Below are 13401 nucleotides of genomic sequence, written 5' to 3'. Positions count from 1 at the left end.
AATCATTTGGGAGGAAATATCTCAGCTCCTTCTAATGCATTTGGTTGCATTTCCAACAGAATTTACTAATTTTCTTCTCTTTTTTTAAACTGAAATATGTACTACTACTATTTGCAGTGACAATTTAATCAAGAAGAAAAAGCTGTATTTAGTACAGAAAAAAATTTTTTACATTAAATTCATATCTCTCTTACTATATAATTATTTTAAATAAGTACAATAGGATCAATAAGATACTTTCAAGCATAAATATTATTACAATAGAATAAAAATCTATGGGAGCAACATATAAGTTCAAGATGAAAAAAGAATAACATCCAATTGTTAAAGAAGAGTTTGTTCATACATATTTTAAGTGAATGTTGATAGATATCAAAATGATATTTAGATTCCACAGAATGCATTTACAAGAGTGACTTAACTGCTCTACTTTAAAATGTCAACATTTACAATATACTGAAAATTATGTCTTTTGCAACTATTTACTCTTGATTTTAAAAAAATGAGATGTGAACTGAAATGTGCTGGATACATACTTTAACCAGAATTCTTTCAGACGGCCCACCTGAACCAAGTGATCAAACTTAGTATTACCAATAAAAGGACAAACTGACACTACATTCCTCTTGATGTGATAGGCAGGAAGCACATATCACCTTTTTGGTAGTATTCTTGTCAAAAAATGTTAATCTAATTCTGATCACAAAAAAGCAATCCAATCCAGATTGTAGAATGTTTTACAAGACAGCTAACACAGACTTTTCAAAAATGTCATGTCATAAAAACTCTTTCCAAGAAGGGATTAAAGACTAAAGAGACATGACAACTAAATGTAATGTGTGAGCTTTAAATGAGTATCTTAGAAAAAAAAAAATCTATAAAAGAAATTAGTCAGCTAAATGGGGAAATTTAAAGATGAAGTATATATTAGACATTACAATGCTGAATTTCCTATGCTTTATAATGGCACTGTAGCTAAGCAGAAGAAAGTTCTAGTTCTTATAGAAATATAATGAAATATTTAGGAGTGCCATGTCACTTTTGCATTTATTATTCAAATAGTTCAGAAAAAACAAATTTAATATAGAATGATGAAGCGTATGTCCAAATATTAATAACTGTTGAATCTCAGTGAAGAGTATATGAATGCTCATTGTATTATTCTTTCTGTTTTTCTGCAAGGTTAAAATTTTTCAAAATCAAAGAAGTTACAAATTCTTTGAAGGAGAACTAGAGCCAAAGTCTCAAGACTGCTGATATATACTGATAAGCAAATGAACATTAAACAATTCAACAGTGAATGATTCAGGTTCCTTAGCATGTCAAACAGATCCTTTCCGCCTTTCAAATCACATAAAGACCATTCATACATAGTTCAATAAAAACATAATGAAGCTGAATATGACAGTCTCATAGAAACATAATAAGCCCAATGTAACTAATAAGTGGAAGAGCCAGGATTTGAACTCCAAAGCCCATGTTTGTTCATTCACAATGCTAATTTCACCACATAGAAACATTTTATTATAGTGATAGGCTTGATCTCATGCTCATTATCATGTAAAAAAATACTAAGAAAATACCTACAAAGTTTCTAGATCCTGTCAAGGAGAACCAGATGGACTGCTGTCTCCCTCCCTCACTCCCCAAATCAATCCTAGAGAAACCATGATGCTGTAAGGAGTTAAGGTTCAGGAACCTAGACACTCTGACTCCTAAACTCTGCGCAGACAATAAACTTATTCCATGAAGGCTTCTGAAACTCATTCTTTTAGTCAATGGTTAAGTATTTTCAACTGTGTAGTATGCAAAGGAGTATTTCAGAAATTCTTTTTCTTACTGGAGTAACCTGAATTTGAGAGCTAACTCCACTCTTCTACTAAATTTGTATTCCTGGGCAAGTTTCTTAACCTCTCTGAGCCTGCTTCCTCCTCTGTAAAATGGTGATAATAATAGTAATACCTACCTGATAGGATTATAAAGATTAATACATGAAGAGTGCTTAGCATAGCACTCAAAATGTTTGCTATAGCATATTAGTAGTAGTATAAGCAGTAGTACTAGTAGAAATACTAGAAATAATAGCAGAAGCAGTTAATATCTTCTTTGAGTTGAAATATATTAATAAAAACTTGAGAACAATTAACCCTAAAACCAGCCAGAGGAACGCCGCTTTTTTCCTATGGTTAGCTGAACATTAAGCAAGCATCTAGATTCTAGATGTGTAAATTATGTGTATTACTGCTATTTTATCTATTTCTTTTGACTTGTTCTATTTCTTTTGATTTAACTGAGCATGGAATATCTTCTAACCATTACACAGAGATGTTATTAAAACTGTCCAGATTCTGAATATGGAGAATCTAATATAATAAAAAGTCACTTACTCTGGTGGAGGCATTTTTGAGGGTTCCACATCACGTAGGAAATCACACTGAAGAGCTTGTTCGGCGGTGCAGCGCTTACTAGGATCCAAGGCGAGCATGTAATCAAATAAATCTAGTGCAGCTGCAGGAATACTAGCATGAGAGATTACAAAAATCACATATTCTCTTTAGACATAAATTCGGTGTTTCTTTTTGAACTTATTTTAAATATTAGCATTTTATGTTTACTTTATACCAATAAACTCCAAATTTTCTTTGAATAAATATCTCATTATTTTATATATAATCTTGTAACTATTATTCTAAATAATTTGAAATTTGGCAGAAAACAGTGTATTTTATTACTCTACAGGCAATTTGCTTTTGCAACATAGTTTCCTAAAACAAAATAAAAACCTGAGCTTAAGTAACTTGAAAGCTGTTTCACTGAAATTTAAAACAATATCATTAAAGTTCTTTCATGTAAGCACCAAATCAAACACACCCTGTAAATTACTGATTCCATGATGATGAAATGGCAATTCGCATGTAGCAAAGGGAAATTCAACATTAAATGAGCTAAAAGATTTGTGCTAAATCTACTTCAGGTCAATAATCAGAGTAACAATTAGAATTCACAAGAAATAACTGCTTAAAAAAAATTAAATGCAAAATGGATATTTAAGCATCCCCTTCTTACAAAACAAATTCTTCTCTTAACTTTCGACGATACTGCTTCTTTGGTTTCATGGTGTTGAAATACGGTAGTTTGATTACATCAGGCCACACTGCAGGACATGGACTCCCACATATACGGCTAAATGATACATAAAAATAAGTATGTCATTATCAACTACACACAAAAAAATAACATATGCAAGTGCTATACAAAACATCAACTTATTTTTAAATACACAAAGTTGAAGCTCTAACATTATATAAGAAATTCCACTGAATATTTTAGTCATCTCAGTTTAACTGCTTGTTTTAGGAAATCAATTTATTTTCAGGGCATGCGTCTAACATTCCAGGCATTACAACTTCTAGAAAGAGGACCTTTGTATTTGCAAAATGAAATTTTAAAATAACACAGATGACCCTCAAAATATGTGGTCCACGTCTTAAAAACAACACAAAGAATTTTCTGCCAATAGATTATGGAGCTATAGTTGAGTATATGTCTTTGTCTGGTTTTATAAGTACAAGTTACTATCTCTTCCCATGAATATAAGGCAGACCGCATTAACAGCTGAAACAGACTTCCTACACTACCTCAGGAAAGTAACTGTACTGTAAAGGTTGCTACTTAATGCTGTCAACAGGAAGATCCTAAAACTCTTGAAACATAGAAGTTCATCAATTTAAGCTGCAGTTAAGTAGACCGTGACTCATAGCAACCCTAAGTGCGCAGAGCAGAACTGCTCCGTAGGGTTTTCAAGGTTGTGACCATCAAGAAGCAGATCGCCAGGCCTGTCTTCCGAGGTGCCTCTGAGTGGGTTTGAGCTACCTATCTTTTGGCTAGTAGCCAAAAGCTTAACCATTTGCATCACCCAGGGATGAATTTAAGTAGTGCCACTGATTCCAAGGTATTTAGAAATTTTAACTGCTTTCCTCTCTGCTTGTCTATATCCTGAAAACCTTCCTTATGTCAGTACTAATTATTAAGTCTTTGTTGTGGTAGTTTGCAGGAGAAATGCTATTAAGCAAACAGGTAGCTCCAGCTGGTAGACATCTGAAAACTAAGTGATTTGGTAATATGTAGATGAAAACTTGGTTAAATATGCTTAACTTGAATAAAATGAACCTCAAGAGTAAATGTATACAGTTTATAAAATTATCAGCCGGTCTTGGTATATTAAAAAAAATGTTGATGCATCACTGATTATAAGTAAAAATATTCTATACATATATAAAATCAAAACCAAATCAGTTGCCATCAAATTGATTCTGACTCCTGGAGACCCTATGTATTTCAGAACAGAACTGAGCTCCACAGAGATTTCAATGGAGTTTCATAAACTCTATTTATAAAAACTCCATTTCAACAGTTTTCAATCTTTCAGGTCACCAAGGCTTCCTTCTGAGATGCTGCTGGGTGGAATCAAATCGCTAACCTTTTAGTTAGTAGTTGAGCACTTAACCATTTGTACCACCCAGGGACTCCCTATAACATACATATGCATACAGAAATGTATATAAGCAGATGATGACTAAAGTTGACGTTTTTTAGCTGAGCTTTAGAGTGCTACCTCAGAAACACAAACATTTATATGAAAAAACCTCATGTTTTTTAAGCCATACATCAATAAGTATACTTTTTATGTCTCAATATAGTTCAAGATTTTTGTAAATCCAAGCTCTTTAAAGGTATTAAGGTTTTATTCTTTGCACACTCCCAGTCTCTTCTTCCTTAAAACCCAATTATAATAACTCCCTCAAAAATATAGTGGCTTAGGAAAGAAGGCCAAACTCCACAGCATATCTTTCTACAGCCTGGTCCCAAACTACCTTCCTAGTTTCATCTCCCAGTGTCTCTCTCTCCACAGACCACTCCTCCATGATTATCCTCATATTCCTTCTCCCACAGATTCTACCTAGCTGAATCCTCTTCACTTCTCAACGTTCAGATCAAAAGCATTTGATTCAATGGGGTCTTCTCTATCCTCAGTACTACTCAGAATGACAGTAACAGTGATCGATTCTTTTTATTTGACCCTTGTTTCATTTTGCCCTGTATTTTTAGTTGTTTGCATGTGTTTCTCTTACAAAATTATGCTCAGGAACCGTGCCCCTCATTTTTGTATACCTCCCCAAGTTACTACATATACACAATTAATTCCAAGCAGGCTGATGCTTATTATAATTGAAGTATAATGTATACTGGAATATAGGAAATGAAGGATACTATCAACTACAGAAATACAAAAAACCAGTTAGGGAGCGGATGCAGAATTTTGGCTACAACTCCGAGGATAAGTAAACACGTGGGGAAGAAAATAAGAGAAATATGTAACCAGAAAAGAAGAAGAGTACAGGCAAAGACATGGAAGTAGCAAAGTACAGATATCTTGGGGAAGACTAAGTAAATCCATGTAGGTGGGATCTAGGGATCAGGGAGGTTTAGGTGGAAAAGTAGACTGGGGCCACATGACACAATTTTGAGACAGTTTACCTAACTCCAACGAAGACAGACTTTGTGAACAAACTCTAGATTTGTATCCTGGCATTTCTTAAGAGTCTGTTTCTTTTTTTGTAAAATGGAGATTCATTTTACCTCAAAACAAACAAACAAATCCATTGCCATTGAGTCGATTCCGACTCATAGCGACCCTACAGGACAGAGTAGAACTGCCTCAGGTTTCCAAGGAGCAGCTGGTGGATTCAAACTACCGACCTTTTGGTTAGCAGCCTGAGCTGTTAACCACTGTGCCACCTCAAAGGTGCAAAATTAAATGAACTAGGTATGTTACTAGCCTTAAAATAAATTATCAGTCCCATTAACCCTTAGCTATGGGATTTCAATTATTTCATTATGTATGTTGTAGGAAGATACCTGAGTTGTAAAGTTATCTAATTGGTAGTAGCTCAAAGAATGGAAATCTGAGGCAGAGAAAATAACCAGAAACTAGGGAGGCAGACATGACAGTAATTGTAAACAGTGGTGTATCACTGCAATCTGCGTCTGATGGCCAACCAGCTGCCCCAATACCGCTTACCAAAGACGTCTTGAAATGCATCATACACTAAAGCATACGCTAAATCCCCAGATGTCTGGGAATCTATTCTGAGCTACCGAGCTACTGATCTACCTACTCTGGTGTCAGTATCATATGGTAATAAAATATGGTAAGATTTTATTAATTTTTGAAAAGCTGGTAAGGCAAATCCTTCCACCCAACCCTCCATCCAGTACAATTACTGTTCTTAGAATTTTCTTACAGATGAATTGTAGAATCAATACTCTCACATTCCAAAAGGAAGATAATCCTGTTGGGATTCACTACTGTTCTGAATTTATAGATTAATTTTGAAATGATTGCTATTTTCATAATACTTAATATTTCTATCCTAGAAATACTCATTCTTCGATTCCCTCAGTGTTCTGTATTTTTTTCTTTGTTTAGATGTTGTACGCTGCTTGTTAGACTTCTGGCTCTTATGAATGTGTTTTTACTCTATTATATTTTTAAGCAGTTAATTTAAAAAGTTTTACTTGTAGGAATGGCTTGAAATTTGGCATATGAAATTTTCAGGTGACCATCTGATATCCTATAGTTCCTAAGAGTATCAGCAGTTGCTTCTTTGAGGCTTTCCTGGTCTACAATCTTATCATATGTAAATAGTCATAATTCATCCATATTTTTTCAAATCTTTATCATTATGATATATGACAACTACCAAACAATGTAAAAATGATAGTGATGGCACACAATATTGGTTAACTTTGTTTAGTTTCTGATTTTAATGGGAGTGTTTTCAATGTTTACCACTAGGAAGGATGAAGACTTTTAATCTGAGAAACACAAAACACATTAATAAAGACGTTTCACAAATATACACATATACACGCGTATTTCCTGTTAAGGAAGCATGCATTTACTCCTTTCCACCGTAGGTTTTTATTTTTGTGGCTTTTAAGTTAAAAACAGGAAAAAGGATGCTTTGGTTTTATCAGTTTGATTTTCAGACACTCTCACAAAGGGTTGCCAAGCAAAGGGTTGCCAACAAGTCAGAACTGACTTGACAGCAACTAACAACATCATGATGATCATTTGCATTTCCCCCCCCGGGTTAGTAATATCATGAATTACATTAACAGATTTTCTAATACAGAAGGAATACTGCCTGAGCCTAATAAAATGACTATTATCTTAGTGTAATGCTGTATTCCAATTGTTTAGATGTTTTGTATCAATATTCATATATGAAATTGGTATATACAGAAGCAGTTCCCCCTAGGAGTCCTTGCTAAGACATTATTTGCCTTTTTCAATGTGCTGACTATGCACTAATTGTACAAAACCATTAGTAGGTAAAACTGCTGGTACCTTAGCATGATTCAAGCAGTGGCACCAAAATGCACTAGCAGTAACTGTACTCTTCACTACCATGCAATTTCAGGGGAGAAAAAAATGTGCTTCATGAAGCAGTAAAAATTGCTAATTTTATTAAATCCCCACCCTTGAGTATAATACCGTTTTAATAACCTCTGTAAGAAAATGGGAAATACTCATAAAGCACTTCTGCTACACAACAAAATATGATGGTTATCTTCAGGAAAAGCACTTGTGCAATTATTTGAGTTGCAAGCTGAAGTAGCTGCTTTTATGATTTTTACCTGCAAGAACAACTAACAAACTATGGTTATATACGTGTATCTGCCATGCATTTTCTCAAATATGAACAAAGTCAGCCTGTTACTTCAAGGAGAAAAAACTGACAATATTTATTGTCCATGATAAAATTTGAGCTTTCAAGAAAAAATCAGAATATTGATTTTTTCAAGGTGAAATATTTCTTTTCACCACCATGAGCCTGACAGCTTCATAATATTAAGAAGCTTCTGTGATGATAACAAATACAATGAAATGTTACATTCGGAAGATATGCTTAATTCAATGAACCAATATTTTCCATAATGGCAGAAAATCAATTTGAAGTATAAGACCAATGGATTTCAGTGTATTTTTTTCATATGGTTTCATATGGTTTCAGATTGCACCTTATAACTAACCTGTAAAAAACTACCACTTACTGAGTTTTTGTGCAGTTTCAACGAATACCCACAATTACCTGAGAAGACTATTAAAAAGTACTCTTTCCTTTTGTAACCTCGTATCTAGATTTTCTCCATGTATCTCAACCAAAACAGCATATTATAGAGAATCCAACCATCACTTTTATTAAAACAGACATTAAAAAAAATTGTGACAATGTAAATAAATGCCATCCATTTCACAAAATTTCCTTTGATTTTGGAAAACATAGATTTAAAAAAACTAAAAATGTTAACACTTTTAAAATGAACTAATAAATACTTCTCACATTTCTCAGTTTTAATTTCTAATACGGTAAATATCGAATGTAACCAAAATAAACAAAAGCTCCTTGGGATCTTTGGTAATTTTTAACAGTGTAAAGAAGTTCTGAGACCAAAAAGATGAAGAAGCACAAGTCTACAGAATTTTTTATGCTATTGGTTTATGAAGGTATATGAGCTTCATTTATTTAAAAAAAAAAAGAAGAAGAAGAAAGAAGAAAGTTTGCTTTTCCTATAATCTGGAAAAACCAAAGTCTACTCCTTTAAAGTTTTTAAAATTTCACCTGTGTGACCATATAGGCCTGAGGCTTTGTGTGTACATGTACAGGGGATGGAGATGGGACGAAGAGAAGGAAGCAGGACTCTTTTAACTTTAATCTACTTTTAATTTCTTCCATGATTGTTTAAGTCTTTATTTCATAAGGAATATACATTGTGTGATATAGAGGCTATTTAGCTGGCCATTAGAAGGCTTAAAGTCAAAAGTGTGACCCAGCTGTTGCCCCTCATTCATCCCATTTTGTCCCCACCTATGTCATTCTCTTTTTCCATCACTTTTTAACCCATGCTACTTTTATCACAAGACTTTCATAACCTACTTAAAATACTTTCTGGAACAAGGCAAAGCATAAATAAAATAACTTGACCTCTGTAGTGCAAAGCTCTTTGAGAGATTCTGATTCATATCCACACATTCTTTATCAGTTTTACATGCATTTGTACAATGCAAACCCTAGACCTCATCATTCCTAAGGCTTTAGGTTGGGGAAAGACCCCAGCTTCACTGCAAATAAGGTGAGGAGAAAAAATGTACCAGGAAATTTACTTACATAGGTTATTTTATTTAATTCTTACACCCCTATCATGTTATTAGTCCTGTTTTACATGTGAAGAAATAAACTAAGGGCATTATGGAACTTGCCCTAGGTCACCAGAGCAGAAAGTAGCTGAGGTGGCATTAGATTCCAGGTCTGTACCATTCCAGAGCCCACACACACCCCTTTCAATATACTTTGCTGCCTCCTTACACTTAGGAGATTGTTCTTCTTTTAATCAGAAACTTCCTTTTCCCTTCATATTTTAGAAAAAATATTAATGCTATAGAATCAAAATTGAAGCATCTCTTTATGCTATACTTGATATTTTAGCAGCACAACAAAAAATGTTGAAAAAGTCAAGAAGTAAAACTGTTCCCTCCCTAACCCTCTCACAAGTCCATGTTCAGATTTCCAGACTCTTTTGATGTATATAATTTGTTTTCCCTTAATGGGATCATACCAAATACAGACTTCTGCAAAACTGCTCTTTTCATGCAACATTGAATTGCTTTTCCACGTATCTCCAGATCTGCCATTTCCCTTCTGGTAACTGTACTGTTTGCAACCAGATGGATAGAAAATCAGTTTTCTCTTTTTCCATATAGTTCATCAACTGACTTAACATGTTCATGAAATGACCCAAGTACACTCATGCCTCAGGGTCTTTACAACTTTGCTGTTCCTTCACTTCATTCAGATCTCTGCTCAAATGTCACCTTATGGCAGACCTTCCCTGACTCTATATACACCACCACCTCCTTTCTATCCTCTTACACTTATCACCACCTGATATATTTTATTAATTTCTTTGTTTTGTCTGTCTCCCCCAACTAGGATGTCGCCAGTTTTCCTACTTTTTAAGAATTTTCCTGGTTATTTTCACGTTTATTCTTCCAGATACACATTAAAATCAATCATCATGTTTCAAAAAAATGTCCCCTGAAATTCTCATTAGGAATGTACTGACAAATTTAGTATGAATTGCCATCTTTAAATAAAAATGAAGGCTTCCTAGTCAAGAACAAAATATGCCTTGTCAACAATTATTCAAATATTCTTTACATTTTTCAGTAGGACATTATAGTTTTCAATATTCCTGGGACATATATGGTGGTGGTTTTGCTAAAAGCATCTTTTTCTCCATTATGTTTTCTAAGTGGTTATTATTGGTATATGTATTTTTAAAAAGTTGTTGCTTTCAGTATCTACTAATTCTTAGTATAATACGTGTATGCATGCATGCACGCACGCACACACACACTCTTACTTCATTTCACACCTGCCATTTTATCAAATTCTTTATTTTGAGGTCTTTCAGGTGATTCCCTTGCATGTTTCATATATGCAATGTTACCACATACAAATTCTGGCAATACTGCCTCCATCTTTCCATTGTTTGTACCTCTTTTTGGTTCACTTTTCTAACACTACTAGTTAAATGGTTAGTACTTCCAGAACACTCAAATAACAGTATCAAAACACAATCTTTTTTATTTTGATTTCTTAATTCTGAACATCCTTATATTCTTGGGATGAATCCTATTTGATTTTGCAGGTAAATTTTTAAAAAGTTGGATACTATTTGCTAATATCTCCTTTAGAATTTTTGGACTAATATCCTGTAGAAATGTGTCATGCTGTCTTTGTCAAGTATTGGTATTCTGTTATAATGACTTCGTTAAAAGTTCAAGGAAGTTTTACTTCCCACATAGGATAGAGTAATAGTTAAAAGTTTAGATTTTGAGATAAAACTGTCTAGGTTCAAATCCCAATTTGCCTCTTGCTGGCTGTACAACCCTAGACAAATTCTTCACCTCTATAAGCTTCATTTTTTTTTTTTTAATATAAAAAGAACACATAAGGTTGTTATGAAATTTAAGTGAGATAATTCAGGAGAAACTCATAACAATGCTTATATCCTGTATAAACTAAATAAATGTTACCTATCATTAATAGAAGTCCTAGTATCCAATATAATCAGGACCAGTAGTTGGCTAGTTAACTGAGAAAACAGGTTAAAAGAGGGAATTAAAAAAAAAAACAAAAAGATACATAGATACATAATTTAAACATTTTATTTTAACTGAAAATTTATAAATGTACATTTATTCTCCAATCTTCTGACACAGGATCAAGGCCCTCTCTTTGAACACAGGACTCAGTGAATGAAATTTTGCATTAGCTTTCTTTCACAAACCACACCCATAAATCAAGGATTTTACATTTTAGTTTCTTTAAATAAAGCTAGAAGTTAAAAACACTTCCAAAGCAATCTGAGTGCTAAATCCTTCTAGATTTTTATGACTTTTGTTTCTAACTTTTACAGTTCCTTGCCCACTAATTAATCTGACAGCAACTCTTTTAGGTGCAAAGTCCTACATATATATTTTATTAAGCTACACAACTATAATAAGAATAGCTTACATAAAAAATTTTGAAACAAACCACCACCTCTTGGTCATCATACTCTTTAACTGGTAGGATAAACACACATGGTCATACTAGAAACCGGCTGCCTACTAAGCTGCAAGCACTCAGCCTGCCATGTCATCAAACCGGTATTTATTTACACAAGGAATGGAGAACATCGGTGACTCCAGTAAGTCTGTTTAAGGGAAGGCTGGAATAAGAAATCTACTATATTATTCTTTGTTCTGGAACAGTTTAAAGAGCATTACAATAATTAGTTTCTGAAAACTTTGCAACAATTTACCTATGAAAATGTTGGGACCAACATTTGGTTGGTTCTTTTGAGAAATGTTCTGACAACACTGTTGTTGTTGTCGTTAGGTGCCGTTGGCTTGGTTCTGACTCACAGCGACCCTGTAGGACAGAGCAGAACTGCCCCATGGGGTTTCCAAGGAGTGGCAGGTGGATTTGAACTGCTGACCTTTTGGTAAGCAGCCGAGCACTTAACCATTACACCACCAGGGCTCCTTGACATTATTTCCTCTATTTGAGTATTCCAATGGTCAAGTTTGGTCAATCAAGTGGTCTCATAATTATTTTGATTTTCTTTATATCAGTGGTCAATTCCTATAACTTCATTTCATTTATTTATACCCTCTCTTCTTATTACTAAGTTTAATTAGTGGTTTAGTTTATATTTGCTCATGTCTGTGAATAAACCTAAGACCAGCTCTTAGATTTGTTCATAAGTTCTATCTTCTGCTGTACTGTAACTCATTAATTACTTTTATTCTCTGGGTTTATTCTCCTTTTTTTTCTAGCTTGTTGGTTGAATGTTTAATTCATCTACTTTCATTTTTCTTATTTAGTAGTGTATTTCAGGTTGTGTACATAGCTTTTCATATGAAATATAGTTTGATTTCTCTTTAATGATTATTTAATAATTATTTTCAACATATTTAAACTTTTGAGATAGTTGAGAGGCTTTGTTGTTTCCATTTTTATATTAATTTCTAGTTTTACTCTATTTTTGGTTAGAGAATATAGTCTGTACTATTTTCGATGTTTTGGAGTTTACTCTCATTTTCTACTAATATATAAGCCAACTTTTGTAAATGTCCAATGAGCATTGAAAAAAGTATATTTCTTGTTTTTAGGTATATCTATTAATTCTTCTGTAACCTTATCTACTTGTCTGTTACACAATAAAAAAGGTAAAATAAACATTTTCTAACAGTATATTCCTGGTGCACTCCTCTACCTCCCTCCTCAAAGTTCTGTGCTGGGACCCCCTCAAGCCCAGTCTGGGACATAACTGGCTCTCTACTTCCACTTTAGGGTGAGGCAACTGGCTGCTGTGGAAGAAAATCACTGTTAGCCTCTGGCTTGCATATTTCTGATTTTAGCCAATCTATCCCCAGAAAAGTGAGCTCCAACTGGGGCACTCATCTTTCTCTACTTTACCCTACAGTTCCCCAATCATCAAAAAGGGCAATATTAAGGTGTTCTGCTCTTTTTTAAAATTTTTTAAAAATTATTTTGTCCAAACTCTAACTAGCTGTTATGGTCTCCCCAAAATGGGGAACACTTGTGAATTCTCAGGAACTTCCTTTAGTTTGCTTAAAACTGTCTGTCTCTGGGTACTACTTCTCAAAGTTTACACTATGAAGTTGGGATCCTTCTCTGGTTACTACTTGTTGTTTTATGTTCATTTTGTCCAGTTGGGAAAGTAAAATCCTGTAAATTTGTACCTCATACCAACATCGTT

General features: G+C 33.8%; 1 protein-coding gene across 2 annotated transcripts in view; it reads right to left on the bottom strand.

Annotated features, from left to right (window-relative positions):
* Positions 1-13401, bottom strand: part of CDK13 (cyclin dependent kinase 13) — a 160198-nt gene that overhangs the window by 14611 nt on the left and 132186 nt on the right. For both annotated transcript variants that reach the window (XM_023738310.1, XM_004383956.2), the window contains exons 10-11: positions 3067-3183; positions 2388-2519 (exon numbers count right to left, since the gene is read on the bottom strand). In XM_023738310.1, coding sequence (XP_023594078.1) covers positions 2388-2519; positions 3067-3183 — 249 coding nt within the window. The remainder of the gene's footprint in view (positions 1-2387; positions 2520-3066; positions 3184-13401) is intronic.

This window comes from Trichechus manatus, unplaced genomic scaffold (genome assembly GCF_000243295.1).
Source record: "Trichechus manatus latirostris isolate Lorelei unplaced genomic scaffold, TriManLat1.0 scaffold00114, whole genome shotgun sequence".
Taxonomy (NCBI): domain Eukaryota; kingdom Metazoa; phylum Chordata; class Mammalia; order Sirenia; family Trichechidae; genus Trichechus; species Trichechus manatus.
The sequence above is the reverse complement of the archived record's forward strand: the minus strand, read 5'-3'. Positions and strand labels throughout refer to the sequence as shown.